Source organism: Eretmochelys imbricata, chromosome 1 (genome assembly GCF_965152235.1).
Source record: "Eretmochelys imbricata isolate rEreImb1 chromosome 1, rEreImb1.hap1, whole genome shotgun sequence".
Lineage (NCBI taxonomy): Eukaryota > Metazoa > Chordata > Testudines > Cheloniidae > Eretmochelys > Eretmochelys imbricata.
This window is the reverse complement of record NC_135572.1, coordinates 45,868,839-45,889,476: the sequence shown is the minus strand read 5'-3', so window position 1 is coordinate 45,889,476 and position 20,638 is coordinate 45,868,839. Positions and strand designations below refer to the sequence as shown.

Sequence of the window (20,638 nt, the reverse complement as noted above, 5' to 3'; positions counted from 1 at the left end):
GGTGTAAAGTAAAAACACAGTTACACCTTCATGACCAAGAAAGTGAAACAAAATGCTGGTTTTGTAACAGCGCAACACCTGCAGCACACTTTGCGCGCAGCACACCATTTGCTACCTTTAGTGGCACTTACGTATTATGCAGTACATATTGGAAGTAAGACTGAATTTTTGGATCTGCATCAGCATAACCACATTATTATTACTACAAGAGTTGCTAAGCTACTGCATTCTCAATACCACCAATTCATGTTTAGTACTTAGATCACTAGTTTTAATACATTTCAACGCCCTGCCTTCTGTCCTGCTAATGGTGTCATTATTAGAGCAAAGCATTTCATGAATTCTGTTCCTGTGCTTGGACCAGGACTCAGTCTGACCAATCATTTTCATCAAATTCTGAATCATCATCAGAATCACTGTACTCCACAGCAATGCGCCTTGAAAGAATAGTTGCCACATCATTTCCAACGGGTTCTCGCTTTGCTTCTTGTTCACGTTGCTCTTGTACCTTTTTCAGTTGAATTCCTATAGACAGGTAGACAATTCTATTTACAAACAGTTCTTTGCACCTAAAATATAATTTAAGGTTGTTGCTGCATTTTATATTTTAAATAAAGTTGAGAGGCATTTCCAACAGGTGAAGGAAAAAAGACAGACTGGAAGTCATAAAAACTTTCCTGATCAAGAAAGAAAGAAAAGAAAGAAAGAAAGAAAGAAAGAGACACACACAAAGTGGACTGACATCAGTCTTTCCAAGAGCACGTGCCCATAACTTTCTCAAAATAGCCTGCTATGATTTAAATTAAAGTTCTAAAAGACAATAGGACATTTTCAGTAGGAGTGATGCCAAAATTGTGTCTTGAAGGATTTTAAAGGGTTATGCTTTTTAAAGCAAGCACAACTGAATGAAGACTGCAGCACCTGATTACAAAATATTTTTCAGCTGTTAAAAAAAGCCAAATCAAATGCACTGGAGTCAATGTTTGGATTTCACAGCTGTTGCAAGGGACCCCATGGAACCTGCACACTTTTTAAAAGGATACTTCATATACCGAAGATGAGTAAAAGTTTTCATTTAACTTCATTCAAACAAGCACCTGAATTCATCTTAAATCAGCTGTAAGCCTTGGAACATGTGATTTGCTGTACAGACCTCACCCCAAGCATTGCAAGGAGATTAACACCCTGAGGGCTTGTCTTCACTACCGGGGTAAGTTGATCTAAGTTACGCTACTCTAGCTACATGAATAACGTAACTGGAGTCGACATAGCTTAGGTCAACTTACCCCGGCGTTTTCACTGCGCTGAGTCGACGGGAGATACTCTCCGGTTGACTTCCCTTACTCTTCTCGGAGAGCTGGAGTACCGGGGTCGACCGGAGGGCACTCTGCCATCGATTTAGCAGGTCTTCACTTGACCCACTAAATCGATCCCTGCTGCATCGATTGCAGCAGCGTTGATCTTCCCGTAGTGGAGACCAGCCCTCTGTCAAGGCATACCAAAAACGCATGTCCAAAGAGCAGGGACTGTCAAGGCTGGGCCATTTGTAGTGAAGTATTTCTCTCAGCAAATTATAAAGATGAAATTGTAGGTTGAGGCTAACAGCAGCTATCAACACAAATCATAGGAGACACTGTAGTCTCACTGTGGAAAAGGAATAGCTCTTAAACTCTGTGTTCACTTACCCATTCGAATAGCAGCAAGAAGATCACTTCGAGCATCACTGATTGGCGGCTGTGTGGATTCATGTCGTTTTCCTTCAGGAACTGTAAAAGCATGCATCGGGGAGGACGTGAGAGATGAAACTGCAGCAGGGGGACCTGGTGGGGGAGGAGGTGGGCCGGGGGGAGGGGAAGCTGTAACAACAAGCCCAGAAGGAGGAGGAGGAGAAGGAGCAGCAGCAGCAGCAGCATAGGTAGATCCGGTCACTAGTCCAGAATGGGAAGGTGGCACAGGAAGTTGAAGAGGACTAACAAAAGCAGTTTGTGCTGAAGGAATCATAGGGGGAAGAGGAGTGGGGGGAGGTCCAGTAGGATTATAATAATCTACCATCTGAGCTGGGAGCATCCTATATAAAAAAAGAACAAAAGTAACTTTTAAAAACTGAAATATTTGTCAGTAAGAAGAGTGCTTTTCTGAAATGACTGAAGTATCTGAACACTTAGCACTTACACAGTGGTGACCCTTTAAAATATGCTCATTTTACCTCAGGTACCATTAACTCACTTTTTGCAGCTTTCCCCAGCAAATTCCTTAGATTTTCATATAGGGAATATTGCAAATACTGAAGGGTAGCGTTATATTGTTATCCAAAGCAGTTGAAAATTTTAAGGGCAAGCACTATATAGGGCTTTTCATATTCAAAGAGCTTTTACAAACACTGTCTGAATCTACCTTAATTCTCAATACCCCTGTGAGGCAGATAAATAGATGTATTTGTTTCTAAAGAATCATTTTAACCTCTCACGTATGTAATGTGGGAACTAATATCATTAATATATGCATCTATTTCTATTGTTTTCTTGCAGTTTTCAATATTTTTCGGTGCACTACCCCTGTGGCTATTTTTCCTCATGTACAAGAAAATCTTGCCATTATCCCTTTGTTTGGCAATGCATTGAAAGTTTTTAATATTTTACAGCCATATCAATTGTTATGTTGCACCCCATATTCTTTACGGAAATATGCTTATGATATGGCATAACAGATATATTTTATGCAAGATGGGTCTTGTAAGGTATCATCGGAAAGGTTATAACTTACTGAATGTGATTATTTATCCAATTTGTATGCATGTATCATTTCTGTATTTAAAGTTAGAAATATTGACTTTGTAACCATTACAACTGTGTGTGTATTTGGGAGACACCCACCAGAAAACAGGCAATCAGCCTTGATGGGCCATTAGGAAGAAACAATAAGACTGTGAAGATACTAATCTCTCTCTTTCCTGCGAGGCGCGTCCTAGGACTAGCTGTGACTCTACTACATCAGGTGGTCCTGTCACCTGGTACTAAACACCATCTTGGACTTCTAGTAATTTTCCACTAAAAGGAGGGGGAGATCAAGACTGGGAAACAAACGATTCCCACTTTATGTAAATCTTACTTAAGGCTGGGGTTAAGGCAAACAGGACTCTTCTCTGTTGCCTTCCTCCCCAAGAAGAAAGACTGCTGAAAGTACCTGAAGAGACAAAGGAACTGAGCTGTGGGAAAGGCAAGGGCTGAGTCCAGACTAAGACAGGAATCTGGTCTGTAAAGAGAAATAACTGGAACTCTAAGCTACAGAAACTGTGCAACTTGTCTAAAACAACATTTAGGGTGAGAAATTATTTCTTGAAGCCAGTCTCTTTAAGATCTTAAGCTCAGTATGTGTGTTCTGTTTTATTTGCTTGGTAATCTGCTTTGCTCTGTTGGCTATCCCCTATAATCACTTAAAATCTGCCTTTTATAATTAATAAACTTGTTTTTGTTTATTATTAAACCTAGTTTGTGCAATCTATAACTGGGGGGGTGGGGGCAAGAAGTTGTGCATATCTTCCTCTATATTGAGGGAGGGGGCGAATATATGAGCTTATGTTGTATAGATTTCTCTACAACACAAGACAATAGTATTTTGGGTGTACTTTCCAGAGGGGAGCTGTACTTGAATGCTGGGCAATTTCCTAGCTGAATCTTCTCATAGAGAGCTGTTTGCAGACTCTGTGTGATTCTACAGCTAGTGCGTCCCTACCTGTGCGTGTGTGTGCTGCCAGAGGCCCAAGAGCCTAATTCAGCCAAACCGGGAGAGGGAGCCCAGGCTAGTGAAGCAGGCAGACTCAGTGAAATCCCAGTACGTCAGGTGGCATCCCAGAAGGGGGGGTCCAACCCATCACATCAATGTTATTAAATACATTGTTAACGATTTCAGGTTTTGACATTTCCCCACCTCCATTTAGTTCACACTGTTAAATATACTTTGCAAATTAGCAGATTTCCTACTACCTACCTTACTGAGGTGTTAACAGGATTAGCTAAGTTTGTACAGAGTTTTGAACATGTAAAACAAGGCCTAAGTACTGTATTATGATGATGAAAAATGCACATCCTATTGGTCTTTCCAAGAACCCATGCCAGTAAATCAGAAGTTTTACCCATAGTCTGCTGGTACCAAAGGTACAGAGCTGTGTGGTCCATCAGAGGCCTGGGGTGGAGGTGGAGGTGGTTGTTGAGGTCTGTTTAAAGTAGCATGCCGCACTGTGGTAGAGGATGGTCTATAGTCATGCTCAAGGCCCTGGTTTATACCCATATACTGTGGTCCATCTCCTGTTCCATATGAAGACATTACTGGCTGCTGGTGGAGGGAATGATTCGGAGTAGCAGGATAAGAATAATCGGTAACATCGGATGCATGGGACCTAAAATTAAAGTAAATGGGATGGGGTGGAACAGAACACATGAGTGTAGCAGAACACTGTCTCCACTGTTAAGCAGTAAGGCTAATGGCTGCACTGGGAATGACTTTTCTTGTGATGGGTTTCCCTATTTTAATTATCAAGCATTTGTCAGACCATGGAAACTACAACAGCAGCAATATAATTATTAAGGCAATAGCCAGCCCCTGTTCAGATCCATGTAACTTCAAAATGAATTAATCTGACAAACTAGAGTACACAGAGACCAAATCTTAATCTGCAGGGCTTGCTTGCATCTTTTCAATATTTTGGCATATTAACTCTGTGACAGAATACTGTCGAATAAATCAAATTAAATGAAAAAAGCAAAACCAATAACAGCTTTTTTTTTTAGTCCTCATCTAGTTGCAAGGAAACACTGATTTTTTTTTTGACAACACACAATTAACAACTGTGGGCAACCAGCTAAGTATTAACAATGAAGGCAGAAAGAGAAAGCAAGAATGGAAGCAGTCAGTTATATAGAAAAACACATTTTACCGAAGCAGAGAGAACTAATTTCAAAAGCTTAATCTTTAAAGGCTTTCTTGCTTTATTCGCATAAGTAGTTTGGTTGGAAAGGCTGAGAGATACTGAAAAATGCAAATATTATTAGTTGAGCAGAGAGTTCATAAAGATGCAAAGTCTATGATGCTTTGTCAAATAAGCCCAAGAGAGGGAACAAAAGGATCTCTTCATCCCATAACTGCACAGAGCTGTACTGCATTAGTAACAGTCGTGCAGCCTGCCACTTGGTTAAAACAGATAGTCAGTAAAATGATGCATGTCATCTCTAAGACTGGAAACAAGGCAAGCAACAAAAAGCCAGGGTTTTGAGTAAAACAAAATGACACACCCTTTGGGCATTTTGTCCTTTTTCATGCTTCCTGCCTGCTCCAGTTTCTTTGCGTCACTCATGAACTCAATGCCCATTTTCCTTCTTTCCCACTCTTCTTTTCTTGTTCTTACTTTTCTCACATTTATTTGCTGGTTTCTATTTGGATTCAGCTTGTGTCTCTCTCTCTGAAGCACAACAGGGGTAATATAAATGCATTGCAATAAGCAGACACAGTCCAGAAACTTGGATTTCAAACTTTATGGATTTGACTGGGACAGCATAATAACAAAGGCTTTTTAATTGCTTAAGCTCTGTATTAAAATATAACAAGATACTATGAATACAAGCACATCTTTGTATTTTGTCAAATATTTACAACAAAGCTAAAACGATTTGTATTTTATGAGTTAGTTTATATATAGGCACTCTATTTATAGGCATTTCTATTTGGTCTCATCACCATAAGACAACTTTTGTGAGAACTGGACTCACTTCTATATTTACTTTTATAGCTTCGTTCCCACAACATCCGCAAGGTAGATAAAGGTTAAAAGGGTGCATTATACGAATTACTAAATCTCTTCCTCACCCTACCACAGTCCCACAACTAACCCACAGTTGAAGTGCAGATTTCTGCAATGCAGCATTGTTGTAGCCATGTTCAGTCCCAGGACACTAGAGAGACAAGGTGGGTAAGGTAATATTTGTTATCGGATCAATTTCTGTTGGTGAGAGAGACAAGCTTTCAAGCTAAACAGAGCTCTTCTTCAGGTCTGGGAAAGGTACTAAGAGTGTCACAGCTAAATACAAGATCAAACAGATAGAATGTGAGCTAACTACTTATGCTAAACTAACTTGTATTTATTTACCTGTGACACACTTGGTACCTTTCCCAGACCTGAAGAAGAGCTCTGTGTAGCTTGAAAGCTTGTCTCTCACCAACAGAAGTTGGTTTGATAAAAGATATTATTACCTCACCCACCTTGTCTCTCTAGACTTTCCAATACAGGCAGGTATTTGATTCATGCAAAATTCATTGTTCACATTGCTATAAACATTTCAAAATCTGTAATAAGAAAGGAATAGTACAATGGCAAAACCAACTTGATACTACAAATAATCCTCCTTCCTCCACCCACACCAAAATACCCCAGATCCTAGTGGAGGGTCTTTACAGTTCCTCCTTGGGGAAAGCTACATATTGCAACTATTTTCCAGAGCTTGCTTTCTTCACATTATAAAAATCTGCACACAAAGCGTGATGAATGCATGTTTTGACATTACAGGGAAATAAAGAGGAAAAGGGTAAATTAAATGTGACTCTTTAATCTCAAGGTCCCTGGAAGCAAGGTGATAGGTGTGTGAAGGAAGAAAATTTAGAGATGCAATAAATCTACATCTTGCAGTTGAGTAATGGGCACTGATATCATCCCATCAATTCAATCAGGTCTGGATGAACCAATGTGCCATGGATAAACTTGCACAGGGTCCCCATCTCAGGCCCCACAAACACTATGGGGTGTGAAAAGCCACATACACACATACAAACAAAAAACCAACAGTGCCGGGAAGAGGGTCGGGTGGGGTGAGGGCCGGGCCCTGTCTGCAGGCTGTGGCAAGAGCCAACAGGCCAAAGCTGGGAGGCAGGAGTTGCAGCAGGGTGAGAGCAGGACAAGCTCGCTCTGGAATACACTCCCTGTGCCAGGGCCTCCCACCTGGGAAGGTGGGAGCCCCCCCGGGAAGGTGGGAGCCCCCCCATTGCCATAGTGCACAAGCCACCAAAATTCTTTTATCTGGCACTAAATTCAAGCAAGATTCAGATCAACATTTTGAAAATACTAACTTAAAAGAACTTTGTATAAAAAGAAAAATTTGAGTGATTAGCAGGACACATTTTGGCCGTAGAAATTATGGTAAACTAAAATAAACTGCTGGTAAAAAAAATATAGACAAGGGACAACGTCTGAACACAAACTCTTGAAACTTAACACTGATGGAAAGGGAAGAAACAACAAAAACTCTGTCTGGTTTCCAAAGAGTCAACATCATCTGGCAGAAGTCTACAGCACACAAAAAATATTCAACATTGAAAAACAAAAGTTCTGAGCAGATTCCCCTTCATTAATCACAACTATCCAGTGAAATGAAAACACGAATCCCACTCCTACCCAGTGGCTGTTGCCTAATGGCCACAGCAAGTAAACAACCTACACACTTACTGGAATTGTGAAATAGTTTGGCTTTTCACTAGATTCCAATTATTTCCTATGTTTCTTCTGCCTATCAATTAAATTCGACACACAGAAAAACCGTTTAGGGAAAAACTCTCTGCCTAGACCCACTTGAGGAACAGCCTCAGATGTCTGGCTCTCCCTTTGCATAGAGATCTCCCAGTGAGCTCAAAGGGAGTTTCATACACACGACGGGAGCAGAATACTGAAGATGAGCTCTGTTGTGTGGACCTGAGAGGAGACTTTTGTTTAAAGTGACTTGTTTTAAGCAATAACGATGCAGCTGGTTTTGTAGCTTGCTTTTGTAAAAAAGCAGAATGACAATAAAGAACCGTTCCCCAATTACAGCATCCAACTAAAGGCAAAATTATATACATCACCAGGTATTTAAAATATTTCTCACTTAAATAGAAAAACACTTGAAGATCTCGCAGATGACTAGATCCTGAAATGATTAACAGTCATCTTGCACAGAAAAAACAACATGTACTGTCAGTAGCAATAAAATGTATCAAGGTTGAAATGAAGGAAGAGACACTAAAACTAACAATTATATATAGATCTAAATCTTTTTCAATTATATCTGTTCAAAATGCAAAAATAAAATATGAAGCAAACACCATCACACGAGTTAAATACAATGCTGAAGTTCAGATAACAAAAACATAAGGAGTAGATGTACAGAAATTTAAAGCAATTAGTACATATTTCTTAAATTTCATAGTACTTTAAAAGCATTTTTGAGAACAAGTTTAAAATGTTTCTGGTGTCTTTTCTATACTAACTGCTACATTCTCAATCTAAAGCTACTCAGAATCTCAGAACATATAACTGTGATATAGCAAAGGGCTTGTTGTAAACAGACCTAGTATCTGGGGACAGTGATCCCTCTGAAGATGCTCCATGGTACACATTTTGAGACAACCTGTTGTCAGGTCTAAGCTCTTTGTCATATGCCATCATATTCCACTCCTGGCGCCTGTTCCTGGCTTTTCTAACCTTTTTCACCTCACGGGTTGTGCCATCTATACGCTTTTGCTCCTAATGTTCAAAGGAGAGAAAGCAAGCATGCAAAAGAGAGAAAAAGGAAAGGAAAAGAGCAGGTTAAAATGCAGTTAGCGTGCATAGAAATAAGACTAGAATTACAGATAAAGCCAAGACTACATAAAATTCCTCTGCAGTAACAATAACAATGAAAGAGTTAAATATCTCCTTATATATGGACCTGACAGAAGAGAATGTTATTCATTACTGTGCTATTACTGTTTCTTTGACATAAATTAAAATTTTCTACAAAAGTAAGTAATGATCTTCACCTATCCCCCTCCCAGTAAACACAGAATAATTGCCATTGTTAAAAAATATATTTTTTAAATCTTTCCTCACGATACATGGTAATGATGTATTCGACAATTCTGAAATGTATCTGATAACGCTTCTTAGACCTACAAATAATACAGATATATGTGTAAAACATAATCAGAATGAATTGCATACAAACACCAATGGTTTTGTATGCCTATAAAGCACCTAGAATTTTGAAAGAAATATGGAAAAGCGGTAACTCTTTCCAGCTACGATTACATGCCACGATTTGAGATTTCTTTTTGTAACTCGTTTATCCTTTCATGTCTGAATTAACAAATAAGAAAAAGAACAAAATTCCTCCCACTCTCTCCTCACTCTCATTTCACATTATCTTATAGGAAATGAGTCACATTAATCATATTTGCAACACATCAGTATTCAGTTCAGTAATTTATTTTATCATGAAGCTATCAGACTGTTTCATATACTTGAGATTTTGGTGTAAAACTCCAAGTACTTTCAGTGAATTCTTTCTTTCTTCCTCTCTTTCAGGTGCTGTTTTAGTGCTTTCACAAACATCCACAACCCCAGTGGTAGCTATCCTGCCCAGCCAAGATGATGAATACATTTAAAAAAAACTTAGAAATTAAAAAAACAGATTTATTAAAGGGTCAAGTTTAGGTTGTGTAGTTGTTACAGATTATTTATGATTTGTACCTTTATTGAATGAGCACTGGAATCTAGACTTGGATAACATTTACCTCTAACTTTCTTGATTTCCTGGTTCACTTTAAATCTAGGGATTTCTCCAAAACATTTAAATTTCATTCAAAAGGACTGGAAAGATTTGTTACAAAACAGGATTTTTTTTTATTTCAAAAAGGCTGACTTTCAAAAATTAAGGAAATTAGTTAGGGGAGTGGATTGGACTGAAGAATTTATGGATCTAAAGGCAAAGGAGACCTGGGATTACTTCAAGTCAAAACTGCAGAAGCTAACGGAAGCCTGCATTCCAAGAAAGGGGAAAAAATTCATAGACAGGAGTTGTAGACCAAGCTGGATGAGCAAGCATCTCAGAGAGGTGATTAAGAAAAAGCAGAAAGCATACAGGGAGTGGAAGATGGGAGGGATCAGCAAGGAAAGCTACCTTACTGAGGTCAGAACATGTAGGGATAAAGTGAGAAAGGCTAAAAGTCAAGTAGAGTTGGACCTTGCAAAGGGATTTAAAGCCAATAGTAAAAGGTTCTATAGCCATATAAATAAAAAGAAAACAAAGGAAGAAGAAGTGGGACCGCTAAACACTGAGGATGGAGTGCATCTTAAGGATAATCTAGGCATGGCCCAATATTTAAACAAATACTTTGCCTCAGTCTTTAATGAGGCTAATGAGGATCTTAGGGATAATGGTAGCATGATAAATGGGAATGAGGTAGATATGGAGGTAGATATTACCCTGAGGTAGAAGCGAAACTTGAACAGCTTAATGGGACTAAATCGGGGGGGCCCAGATAATCTTCATCCAAGAATATTAAAGGAATTGGCACATAAAATTGCAAGCCCATTAGCAAGAATTTTTAATGAATCTGTAAACTCAAGGGTTGTAACGTATGACTGGAGAATTGCTAACATAGTTCCTATTTTTAAGAAAGGGGAAAAAAGCGATCCGGGTAACTACAGACCTGTTAGTTTAACTTCTGTAGTATGCACAGTCTTGGAAAAAATTTTGAAGAAGAAAGTAGTTAAGGACATTGAGGTCAATGGTAAATGGGACAAAATACAACATGGTTTTACAAAAGGTAGATCGTGCCAAACCAACCTGATCTCCTTCTTTGAGAAGGTAACAGATTTTTTAAACACAGGAAATGCAGTGGATCTAATTTACCTAGATTTCAGTAAGGCATTTGATATGGTGCCACATGGAGAATTATTATTTAAATTGGAAAAGATGGGGATCAATATGAAAACTGAAAGGTGGATAAGGAATTGGTTAAAGGGGAGACTACAGCGGGTCATACTGAAAAGTGAACTGTCAGGCTGGAAGGAGGTTACCAGTGGAGTTCCTCAGGGATCGGTTTTGGGACCAATCTTATTTAATCTTTTTATTACTGACCTCGGCACAAAAAGTGGGAGTGTGCTAATAAAGTTTGCAGATGATACAAAGCTGGGAGGTATTGCCAATTTAAAGAAGGACCAGTATATCATACAGGAGGATCTGCACGACCTTGTAAACTGGAGTAACAGTAATAGGATGAAATTTAATAGTGAGAAGTGTAAGGTCATGCAGTTAGGGATTAATAACAAGAATTATCATTATAAAATGGGGACGCATCAATTAGAAGTAACGGAGGAAGAGAAGGCCCTTGGAGTACTGGTTGACCACAGGAGGACTATGAGCCGCAAATGTGATATGGCCGTGAAAAAAACAAATGCGGTCTTGGGATGCAACAGGCGAGGTATTTCTAGTAGAGATAAGGAGGTGTTAGTACCGTTATACAAGGCACTGGTAAAACCTAATCTGGAATACTGTGTGCAGTTCTGGTCTCCCATGTTTAAGAAGGATGAATTCAAACTGGGACAGGTACAGAGAAGGGCTACTAGGACGATCCGAGGAATGGAAAACCTGTCTCATGAAAGGAGACTCAAGGAGCTTGGCTTGTTTAGCCTAACCAAAAGAAGGCTGAGGGGAGATATGATTGCTCTCTATAAATATATCGGAGGGATAAATACTGGAGAGGGAGAGGAATTATTTAAGCTCAGTACCAATGTGGACACAAGAACAAATGGATATAAACTGGTCATTGAGAAGTTTAGACTTGAAATTAGATGAAGGTTTCTAACCATCAGAGGAGTGAAGTTCTGGAACAGCCTTCCAAGGGAAGCAGCGGGGGCAAAAGACCTATCTGGCTTCAAGATTAAACTCGATAAGTTTATGGAGGAGATGGTATGATGGGATAACATGATTTTGGCAATTAATTGATCTTTAACTATTCATGGTAAATAGGCCCAATGGCCTGTGATGGGATGTTAGATGGGTGGGATCTGAGTTACTACAAAGAATTATTTCTTGGGTATCCAGTTGGTGAATCTTGCCCACATGCTCAGGGTTCAGCTGACTGCCATATTTGGGGTCGGGAAGGAATTTTCCTCCAGGGCTGATTGGAAGAGGCCCTGAGGGTTTTTTGCCTTCCTCTGTAGCATGGGGCACGGGTCACTTGCTGGAGGATTCTCTGCACCTTGAAGTCCTTAAACCATGATTTGAGGACTTCAATAGCTCAGACATAGGTGAGAGGTTTATTCCAGGAGTGGGTGGGTGAGATTCTGTGGCCTGCATTGTGCAGGAGGTCAGACTAGATGATCATAATGGTCCCTTCTGATCTTAATATCTATGAGAATTACATCTGCATATAGGGTAGTTTTATTTTTATCCAATATCAGTAGTGACATTTCTTTTTATTAGGGTGCAAATGTCGGGCAAATAATTCCACTGCAGCTCTGGTGATGGGTACGTGGGGTGATGAATGCAGAACTCTAGAGGATATTACCACTTTCAAAGAGAACTGTGATTAGAGTGGTGTGTGTCTCTCTCTTTAAATAAAATGTATAGAGCCGAGTGGATACAACATTTGTATATGAATCTGATCTGCAAAAATGGTCCGTGAATATAAAGCAGATTTCCGTGGATTTGCAGGGCTCGAAAAATGTAGTAGAAACCATGTAAACAAGTAGGTGCTATAAATTAAAGATAGGGAAGGAGTGTATAGTCTGACTTTCTGAAAATAAGTACTTCAACAAACATGGCAAAGTATTGTTAGAGACCGTAAATAATTAGCTTCAGCATAACACTTGCATTAAAAAGGTTAGCAAAAATTATGCACAAAAAGCATCTGCAATGAAGTGATAAGGGTGATATAAGGAAATAGTTCCAGCATGTATCTACAGTACTTTGAAGAAATTAAAAAAGTTCACCAATAGTTAATTTATTAACTTGAGTTTACCAATTGACAGCATAATATCACATCAGAGATCACTGACTTGACTTCTTAAATACAATTGTAGAAAATCACTTAAACACCTTATAGTCTTAAAATTATTAGTTAAAATGAGGTAAGGTATTCTTCAGGGGGAATACAGAGGAAAAACTAGAAAGTGGGGGGAAAAAGATTGCATAATTTTTTCCTCAAAAACCTGTTAATGACCACTCATCAAAATTCTCTTGATTCACATTTTTGATTGCAGGTTTAAAAACAGTAAAGCAAAAACTTTGACAAATTCAAGTACACTAAACTCATTACCCTACTTTGTGTGCAAAGCATAACAATGCAGAACAGGAGACCTTGTAGTAGCTTTTAAATGCACACAGGGTTTTAAAAAATTACACTTTTGTTCAGAGTGAACACTGTCATTTGAAAGAACCATCATATTAAATTTTCATGTATGCCTCCATGAGTTTCCTAATCCTGTAAAAATAGGGTTAACAATGGATAATAGGTCTCAAGAACTTCCTACGGCCAATACCTCAACCTTTTAAGGCAACTGCCCCACAGATGCTCTGAAAACCTGAATCTGTGAGTGATGATCACCTTTTATCTATCATTGATTGTAACGGAAGTTGAGACAAAGAACCTCACAGGATTAGACCCTAAATTAGCATTCTACTTGAATGTCTGGTTTTTAGCAGACTACACAAAGTTCTCATTTAGAAGACTTGCAGAGCTTTTACTCTGATAAGATACAAGTCATTTGTGGAATTCTCATGTACTGAATTCTATGTGGAATTTCAGCTATAAAAATATAAACGAATCAAAATCAACTCCATTACAAATGATTGTCATTGCCGCTTGACTAAATATACTCAAATACATCTAAAAAGTTGCCATTCTGTGAAGTAGTTAAGTATGCTCATGCTGTCTGTAAAAACTGCGAGTGCTACGTTAATAAGATTTGTAACAGAGATCTCAATATTCCTGAACTTTGTTTTTATTCAACGTCCAGTATTTAAGATAAACAAAAACCATTCAATCTGAATTACATTTTTTTTTTTTAGTCCACATAGGGTCTATTTTTGATCAGCAAGTTAAAGAAGACAGCATCATTCTTAAAGTGCATGGGTATTCAATAGGGATGGATAATTTGTCTTAAATACATATGGCGTGTAAACCACTGAGACCTGAAAGGAAATCATATATTAGAAGGGATATAAGTAACAAATTTAAGAAATATTCCTTTAGTGGAATTCAAGACACAAAATGCAATTCTTCAACTAACAGAACAAAATCTTGTCATCTTCTTTCCAACAACATTCTAAGGGTCTAGGACAGTGTTTCTCAAACTTTTGTATTGGTGACCCCTTTCACACAGCAAACCTATGAGTGCGACTTATAAATTAAAAACACTTTTTTTGTATTTAACACTATTATAAATGCTGGAGGCAAAGCAGGATTTGGGGGTGCTTTTCTACCTCAGATGAATTGGGCCTTCCACAAATTCTTGTAGCCTTCTTATGCATCATGGCACTTTTAATCAGGGCTGTCAAGTGATTAAAAAATTAATTGCAATTAATTGCACGGTTAAATAATAATAGAATAACATTTATTTAAATATTTTTGGATGTTTTCTACATTTTCAAATATGCTGATTTCAATTACAAGACAGAATACAAAGTGTACAGAGCTCACTTCATATTTATTTTTTATTACAAATATTTACACTGTAAAAAACAAAAGAAATAGTATTTTTCAATTCACCTCATACAAGTACTATAGTGCAATCTCTTTGTGAAAGTTGAACTTACAAATGTAGAATTATGTACAAAAAAATAACTTCATTCAAAAACAAAACTATGGAAAACTTTAGAGCCTACAAGTCCACTCAGTCCTACTTCTTGTTCAGCCAACCACGAAGACAAACAAGTTTGTTTACATTTGCAGGAGATAATGCTGCACACTTCTTGTTTACAATGTCACCTGAAAGTGAGAACAGGCATTCACATGGAACTGTTGTAGCCGGCATCGAAAGATATTTACATGCCAGATGCACTAAAGATTCATATGTCCCTTGGTGCTTCAACCACCATTCCAGAGGACATGCATCCATGCTGATGACGAGTTCTGCTCGATAATGATCCAGAGCAGCGTGGCCCAACGCATGTTTATTTTCATCATCTGAGTCAGATGCCACCAGCAGAAGGCTGATTTTTTTTTTGGTGGTTCGGGTTCTGTAGTTTCCACAAAGGAGTGTTGCTCTTTTAAGACTTCTAAAAGCTATTCCACACCTTGACCCTCTCAGATTTTGGAAGGCACTTCAGAGTCTTAAACCTTGGGTCGAGTGCTGTAGCTATCTTTCGAAATCTCACATTAGTACCTTCTTTGTGTTTTGTTGAATCTGCAGTGGAAGTGTTGATATTAAGAACATGTGCAGGATCATCATCCAAGACTGCTATAACATGAAATATATGGCAGAATGCAGATAAAACAGAGGAGACATACAATTCTCCCCCAAGGAGTTCAGTCACAAATTATTTAATGCATTATTTTTTTAACGAGTGTCATCATCATATAAGCCTGGCCTCTGGAATGGTGGCCGAAGCATGAAGGGGCATACGAATGTTTAGCATATCTGGCATGTAAATACCTTGCAATACTGGCTACAAAAGTGCCATGTGAATGCCTGTTCTCACTTTCAAGTGACATCGTAAATAAGACGTGGAAAGCATACCTCCCATAAATGTAAACAAAGTTGTTTCTCTTAGAGATTGACTTAACAAGAAGTAAGACTGAGTGGAATTGTTGGCTCGAAAGTTTTACATTGTTTTGTTTTTCAGCGCTGTTATGTAACAAAAAAACTACATTTCATAATAAAGAGATTGCACTTCCATAATAAAGAGATTGCACTACAATACTTGTATGAGGTGAATTAAAAATACTATTTCTTTTATCATTTTTACAGTGCAAATATTTGTAAGAAGAAGAAGAATATAAAGTTGGCATTGTACACTTTGTATTGTGTTGTAATTAAAATCAATATATTTGAAAATGTAGAAAACATCCAAAAATATTTAATAAATTTTAATTGGTATTCTACTGTTTAACAATGCGATTAAAATTGTGAGTAATCACAATTAATTTTTGTAATCACAATTAATTGTTTTGAATCAATCACGTGAGTTAACTGCGATTAATTGACAGCCCTACTTTTAATGCACAGTAACTTCCACCCAGAGCTGTCTGGCTCTACACAGTTGCAATGAAGACCTGTGTTCTCTCCCAATGCACGGTAGAATTCCCTACTGACTACTGGGACAATTCCTTGTGGCTAACAGTCTTCAGGTGAGTGAGCCTACTGACCAACCCTTCCAGTTCAGTCTATTTTTATTCTTGGCCGGCGTGCATCCCACCTCCCTTCTGATGGCAGGGTTCCTTGTAGGCTCTATGAGCAGCAACGGAAACAGTAGTTCCATTTTACGTTAGTGTTAACAGACCTGGTGAATGTTCTATGTGATTTATGATGCCGAGAATCCACTGGGGTCAGAAGGAATGAATTTCACTTTATGAATCTGGAGGAGTGAAGTTTCACTATGGTGACTCTTCACTTTGATTTAGAGGCAGATGACATATGTGCATTCTAAGTTTTAACATGCAACTCTCCAAATCAGCAGTCTGATAGTCCTTACTTGGAGCTCTTTTCTTCCGGAATCCTTTAGACCAATTAGGCCCCTTCCCTGGTATCCAGGAGGACATCATGTTGGATAAGATAGGCAACTGCTGATTCATCTACCTTTTCTTCTCACTCTCCTTTCTTGGGACTGCATGAAGAACCTTATGGCCCTTCCAGAGCTTCCTCAAACCAATCAGCAGCAAAGTGGCAACATGAATAAGCATCCACTAAACTCTTCATCCCATGCAAGCTAAAAACAAACACTTTAAAAATATATATATGTGTACATCCTCACTATAGATGATGCACATGCCTCTAACCCCTGCTAGTCAAATACCTGAACACACTAGTAAAAATTTGGAAGATTCTTCTCTATGAAGAACTTTAATTTTTTTTTGGCTTTGAGGAGCAGCAAGGAGTATCATTCCTAATACACATCCACTCTAGTTGCTTATCCATGAAATATCTGTGCTACCTTACTCACCAAGTCTTCCAATAGAAGTAGAAAAGAAGAGTCACAATTAAAGAATATAAAGAAATAACAGGGTAATTATCTGAAATTTGTGTTTTCCTGTGGGTGTGGGGTAGCTGGATAAAGAACCCCTAATAATGAATATAAAGGTAAAGAAACATTATAAAAAACATTACAACTCAAACTTTATTCCTACCAAGGCATATACTCTTCCCAATGAGGCAAAGATGGCTGATTTCCTGTATACTAAAAAGCAGATAATAGTAAGGATTTAAAGGAAACTACAGTTCTGTTTCATTCCATTTCCAAATCTCTTAAAGTAAAAAGAAATAAACTGTAATCAAAATTCTAATACGAAACCTACTATTTCAGTCATATCTAAGTAGCAACAGACTTTAGACATGTACATAAGCTCAGCACAACTCAGCCTGGATAAGTGCACATGCATAAATTCTGTATATATATTCTACACATATTTATTATATGGCTATTTACCTTTTGTCTCCTCTTCTCTTTTCGTTTATCTTCTGTATCTTGTAACATTTTTTCTTTCCAAAGATCAAAAAAATAGGAGGGATCAGTATAGAACTTCAAACCATCTTTCTTATCATCTCTGTAAACACAATGGAAGAAAAGCTTAGCAAATGTCAATAATATGTCATTTAAAACACAAGAGGCTCAGCTTTGAGCTTTGTTGGTTTAAGCTTGGTCCCTTTCTATTGTTTAACTGTAGTAAGCCAAATAAAGTACATTGCACATAATTTTAGTTCAACATCTATGAAAGATCTCCAGAGCAATGTCATCTATGTAAATGAACTACACTAAAATATATCTAACAGAATTAGAACAAGTCTTTGAATCATGATTTGAGGACTTGAGTAACTCAGACAGTTGTTATGGATTTATTACAGGAGTGGATGGATGAAGTTCTGTGGCCTGCGTTTCTGGCTTTAAGGTCTATGAGTACACTAAAGCAAAATCTCTCAGTTACACCGCTATACACTGTCACCCAGGTATAATTATGCAGCACAAACAGATATGCAAAATACTTCATTATTCAGCTATTTATGAGCACTGGTTTAATAAAATTTTAATTTAATTTTTAAATATTCAGCAATTAAAATGATCTACAATTATACCTTAAGGTAATGATACTAAAAATACGCTGCAATCACTCTGATATATATATTATTTATATAGAGCTTTTTCAGATAAGTTACCGAAGCAGAAGTGTGTACTTTTTGCAGAAATATTGTACAATCAGAAATCACGGCATCCTGTTATAAGCATTAGTTATATTTAACAATCACTCATATTTAAGCAATCTAATACCCAAGACATTTTAGGGAAAGAAATGATAACGTATTACCCAGAATACTTAGAAAAAGACTGAAAAATGAGAGTCTTTAAACAGACTATTATAAATCTAATGGAAACAGAGAATGAAGTCCTGCTTACTGTACCTGTCTATTTGCCAGGAAAAAGTCAGGAAATGAAAACAAACAGCAGCAGCACCCAAAACTCAAGATAAACAGAATAAAATGGTAATTACTATATTCTTCCTTTTCTTTACAGTATTTATATACTCAATGACAACCTCAATTTCCTGTTACCAATCAGGTTCAGATTTACATTATTCTGAAATGGGATGATTTCAACCACAGTGCAGAAATGGAGTACAATTATTCATCACAACCGTATGACAGTTTACATTTATTTTACTGTATGAAAATCCAGTTGTCCATTCAGTACAATCCACAAAACTCATCATATTATATGTCCACTAAAAAAGTACCCATCTCCACTTCTTAGGTTCACTTTCTGATGTTAATTTTTTGAGAGAAGGAACTATCTGCACTCGACAGGTATGCAGACAGTGTCCCTTTTCCACTGCACCCAGGAGGGGCTGCTGATCTCTATCTAGGTATTTATGGAATCACATTCATTAGTTGAAAGTCATCTGGCATGGCAATAACTTACAACACTCCTTTGCACATGGATAAATTAAAATTGAGATTAAGTGACTTATCTAAAGCTATAGAGGAAATCAGTGTAAGAATGAGGTTTAATAATTGGGTGTGTCTGGCTCACAGTCCTGTGCTCAGACTGAGTATCTTTAATATAATAATTTCTACAGCTCCTTCCATATACAAAGCACTGCAAAACCAAATTATGTTACATTATATCCAATGAGCCATTTTCCAGATTCACAGAAAGCCAATCTATGAAACTATTAATATGGTTTACTTTTCAAATACGAAAAATATTAACCCCCTAGAAATAAACTGTTACCGTTCAGTCTGACGGAGCCTTGCATTATTTATGTTTATTCAGTTTGTTAACATTATATCATCTTGCAATGTGCAAAGGGGTGACTCAAACTATTACCTCATAAAACCTGGGGATACACCTCAAACCCTGTGTTCAGAAATGCATCTGTACTGTATAGTTACCTACCCATTCTCCTCCATACTGCTAAGAATGTATCTAGAATTAAACGAGATGAATAGCACAGTACAAGAATTTAGGCACTGACTTTATCCATACCTATATGGTGTAAGAATATTCAATGGAGGTGGTTTGTCACTCTGATTGTAGATGTCAGCCACTGGATTAGGAATGCTGTTCTTTGAAACAACTTGCTGGTCCTGTATTGTCGAACTTTTAAATGCTTTTTTCATGTTGATATCCTGTAACGATACTATTAGAGAGGAAAAGAAGATATTTAATTGTGCATATTTTCTAATATTACTACAGACCGAAATTGAGATCTCATTTTTACAACATTAAAGAGTTTTTTATTTGAAAATATTTCAACAAACTTTTCAGTACTCATATGTAGTAGCAAAACTGAAGTAATATTTATATATTTAATTTGTATAGTAAATATTGTCAATGCATCACGTGAGAACATAGGAATTACCATACTGAATCGGACCAAAGATCAATCAAGGCACCTTGCTGCTAACCCTTTGCCATGATAAGTACACACCCTATCTCCAACAGTGTCACCAGATGCCTCAGAAGGTGTAAGCACCTCGCATTTAATCTCACCCTGATCTCTAATAGTTAGAGATTGGCTTGTCCTTGTGAATGAGACAGCTGTTCTCAATCAATATTCTCCATATCATTCATTAAATATACTCCAATCATGTCTCCCTTTATTTGTCTCTAAGGAGAATAACCCCAGTCTTTTCACGCTTTCTCCATATGAGCGTTTTTCCATGCCCTTGACCATTCCTCTGAACCACCCTAAGTTCTGCAATATCTACTTTTAGATGGGCTGACCAGTGATGATCACAAGATCCTAGATAAGGCTGCACGACTGATTTATATGAAGGATCTGCAGCAGTATGAACAGCAGGAGGGGCTAGCCACCCAGAGTGCATGCCCATCAGAGAAACTGGATACGTACTCAAGGCGGCTCACGCGGCTATGGCTATATTCTATTATTAGCACACTTGCTCCATGAAAGCTAGTACAAGTATGTCTCCTCAAGCTGGGAATCACATCCCCAGCTCAAAATTCAGACTTACCCAGGTCCAATTCTTGAGTTGATATAGTTAATTTAGAAAAATGTAAGTGTGTGAGTTTAGATTTTTTTCCTCCAATGTGTACTGCTTTGCATTTATTTACATTTAATTTCATTTGCCATCATGTTGCCCATTCACCTAGCTTGTTTAGATCACTCTGAATTCCTCTCA

General features: G+C 37.8%; 1 protein-coding gene across 1 annotated transcript in view; it reads right to left on the bottom strand.

The window, feature by feature from the left end:
• Positions 1 to 268: 268 nt before the first annotated feature.
• WASF3 (WASP family member 3) overlaps positions 269 to 20,638 on the bottom strand; it is a 137,386-nt gene continuing 117,016 nt past the window's right edge. Inside the window, exons 4-9 of the mRNA XM_077806207.1 lie at positions 19,482 to 19,635; positions 17,430 to 17,547; positions 5,289 to 5,455; positions 4,133 to 4,396; positions 1,686 to 2,068; positions 269 to 525 (exon numbers count right to left, since the gene is read on the bottom strand). Coding sequence (XP_077662333.1) covers positions 368 to 525; positions 1,686 to 2,068; positions 4,133 to 4,396; positions 5,289 to 5,455; positions 17,430 to 17,547; positions 19,482 to 19,635 — 1,244 coding nt within the window. The 3' untranslated portion in view covers positions 269 to 367. The remainder of the gene's footprint in view (positions 526 to 1,685; positions 2,069 to 4,132; positions 4,397 to 5,288; positions 5,456 to 17,429; positions 17,548 to 19,481; positions 19,636 to 20,638) is intronic.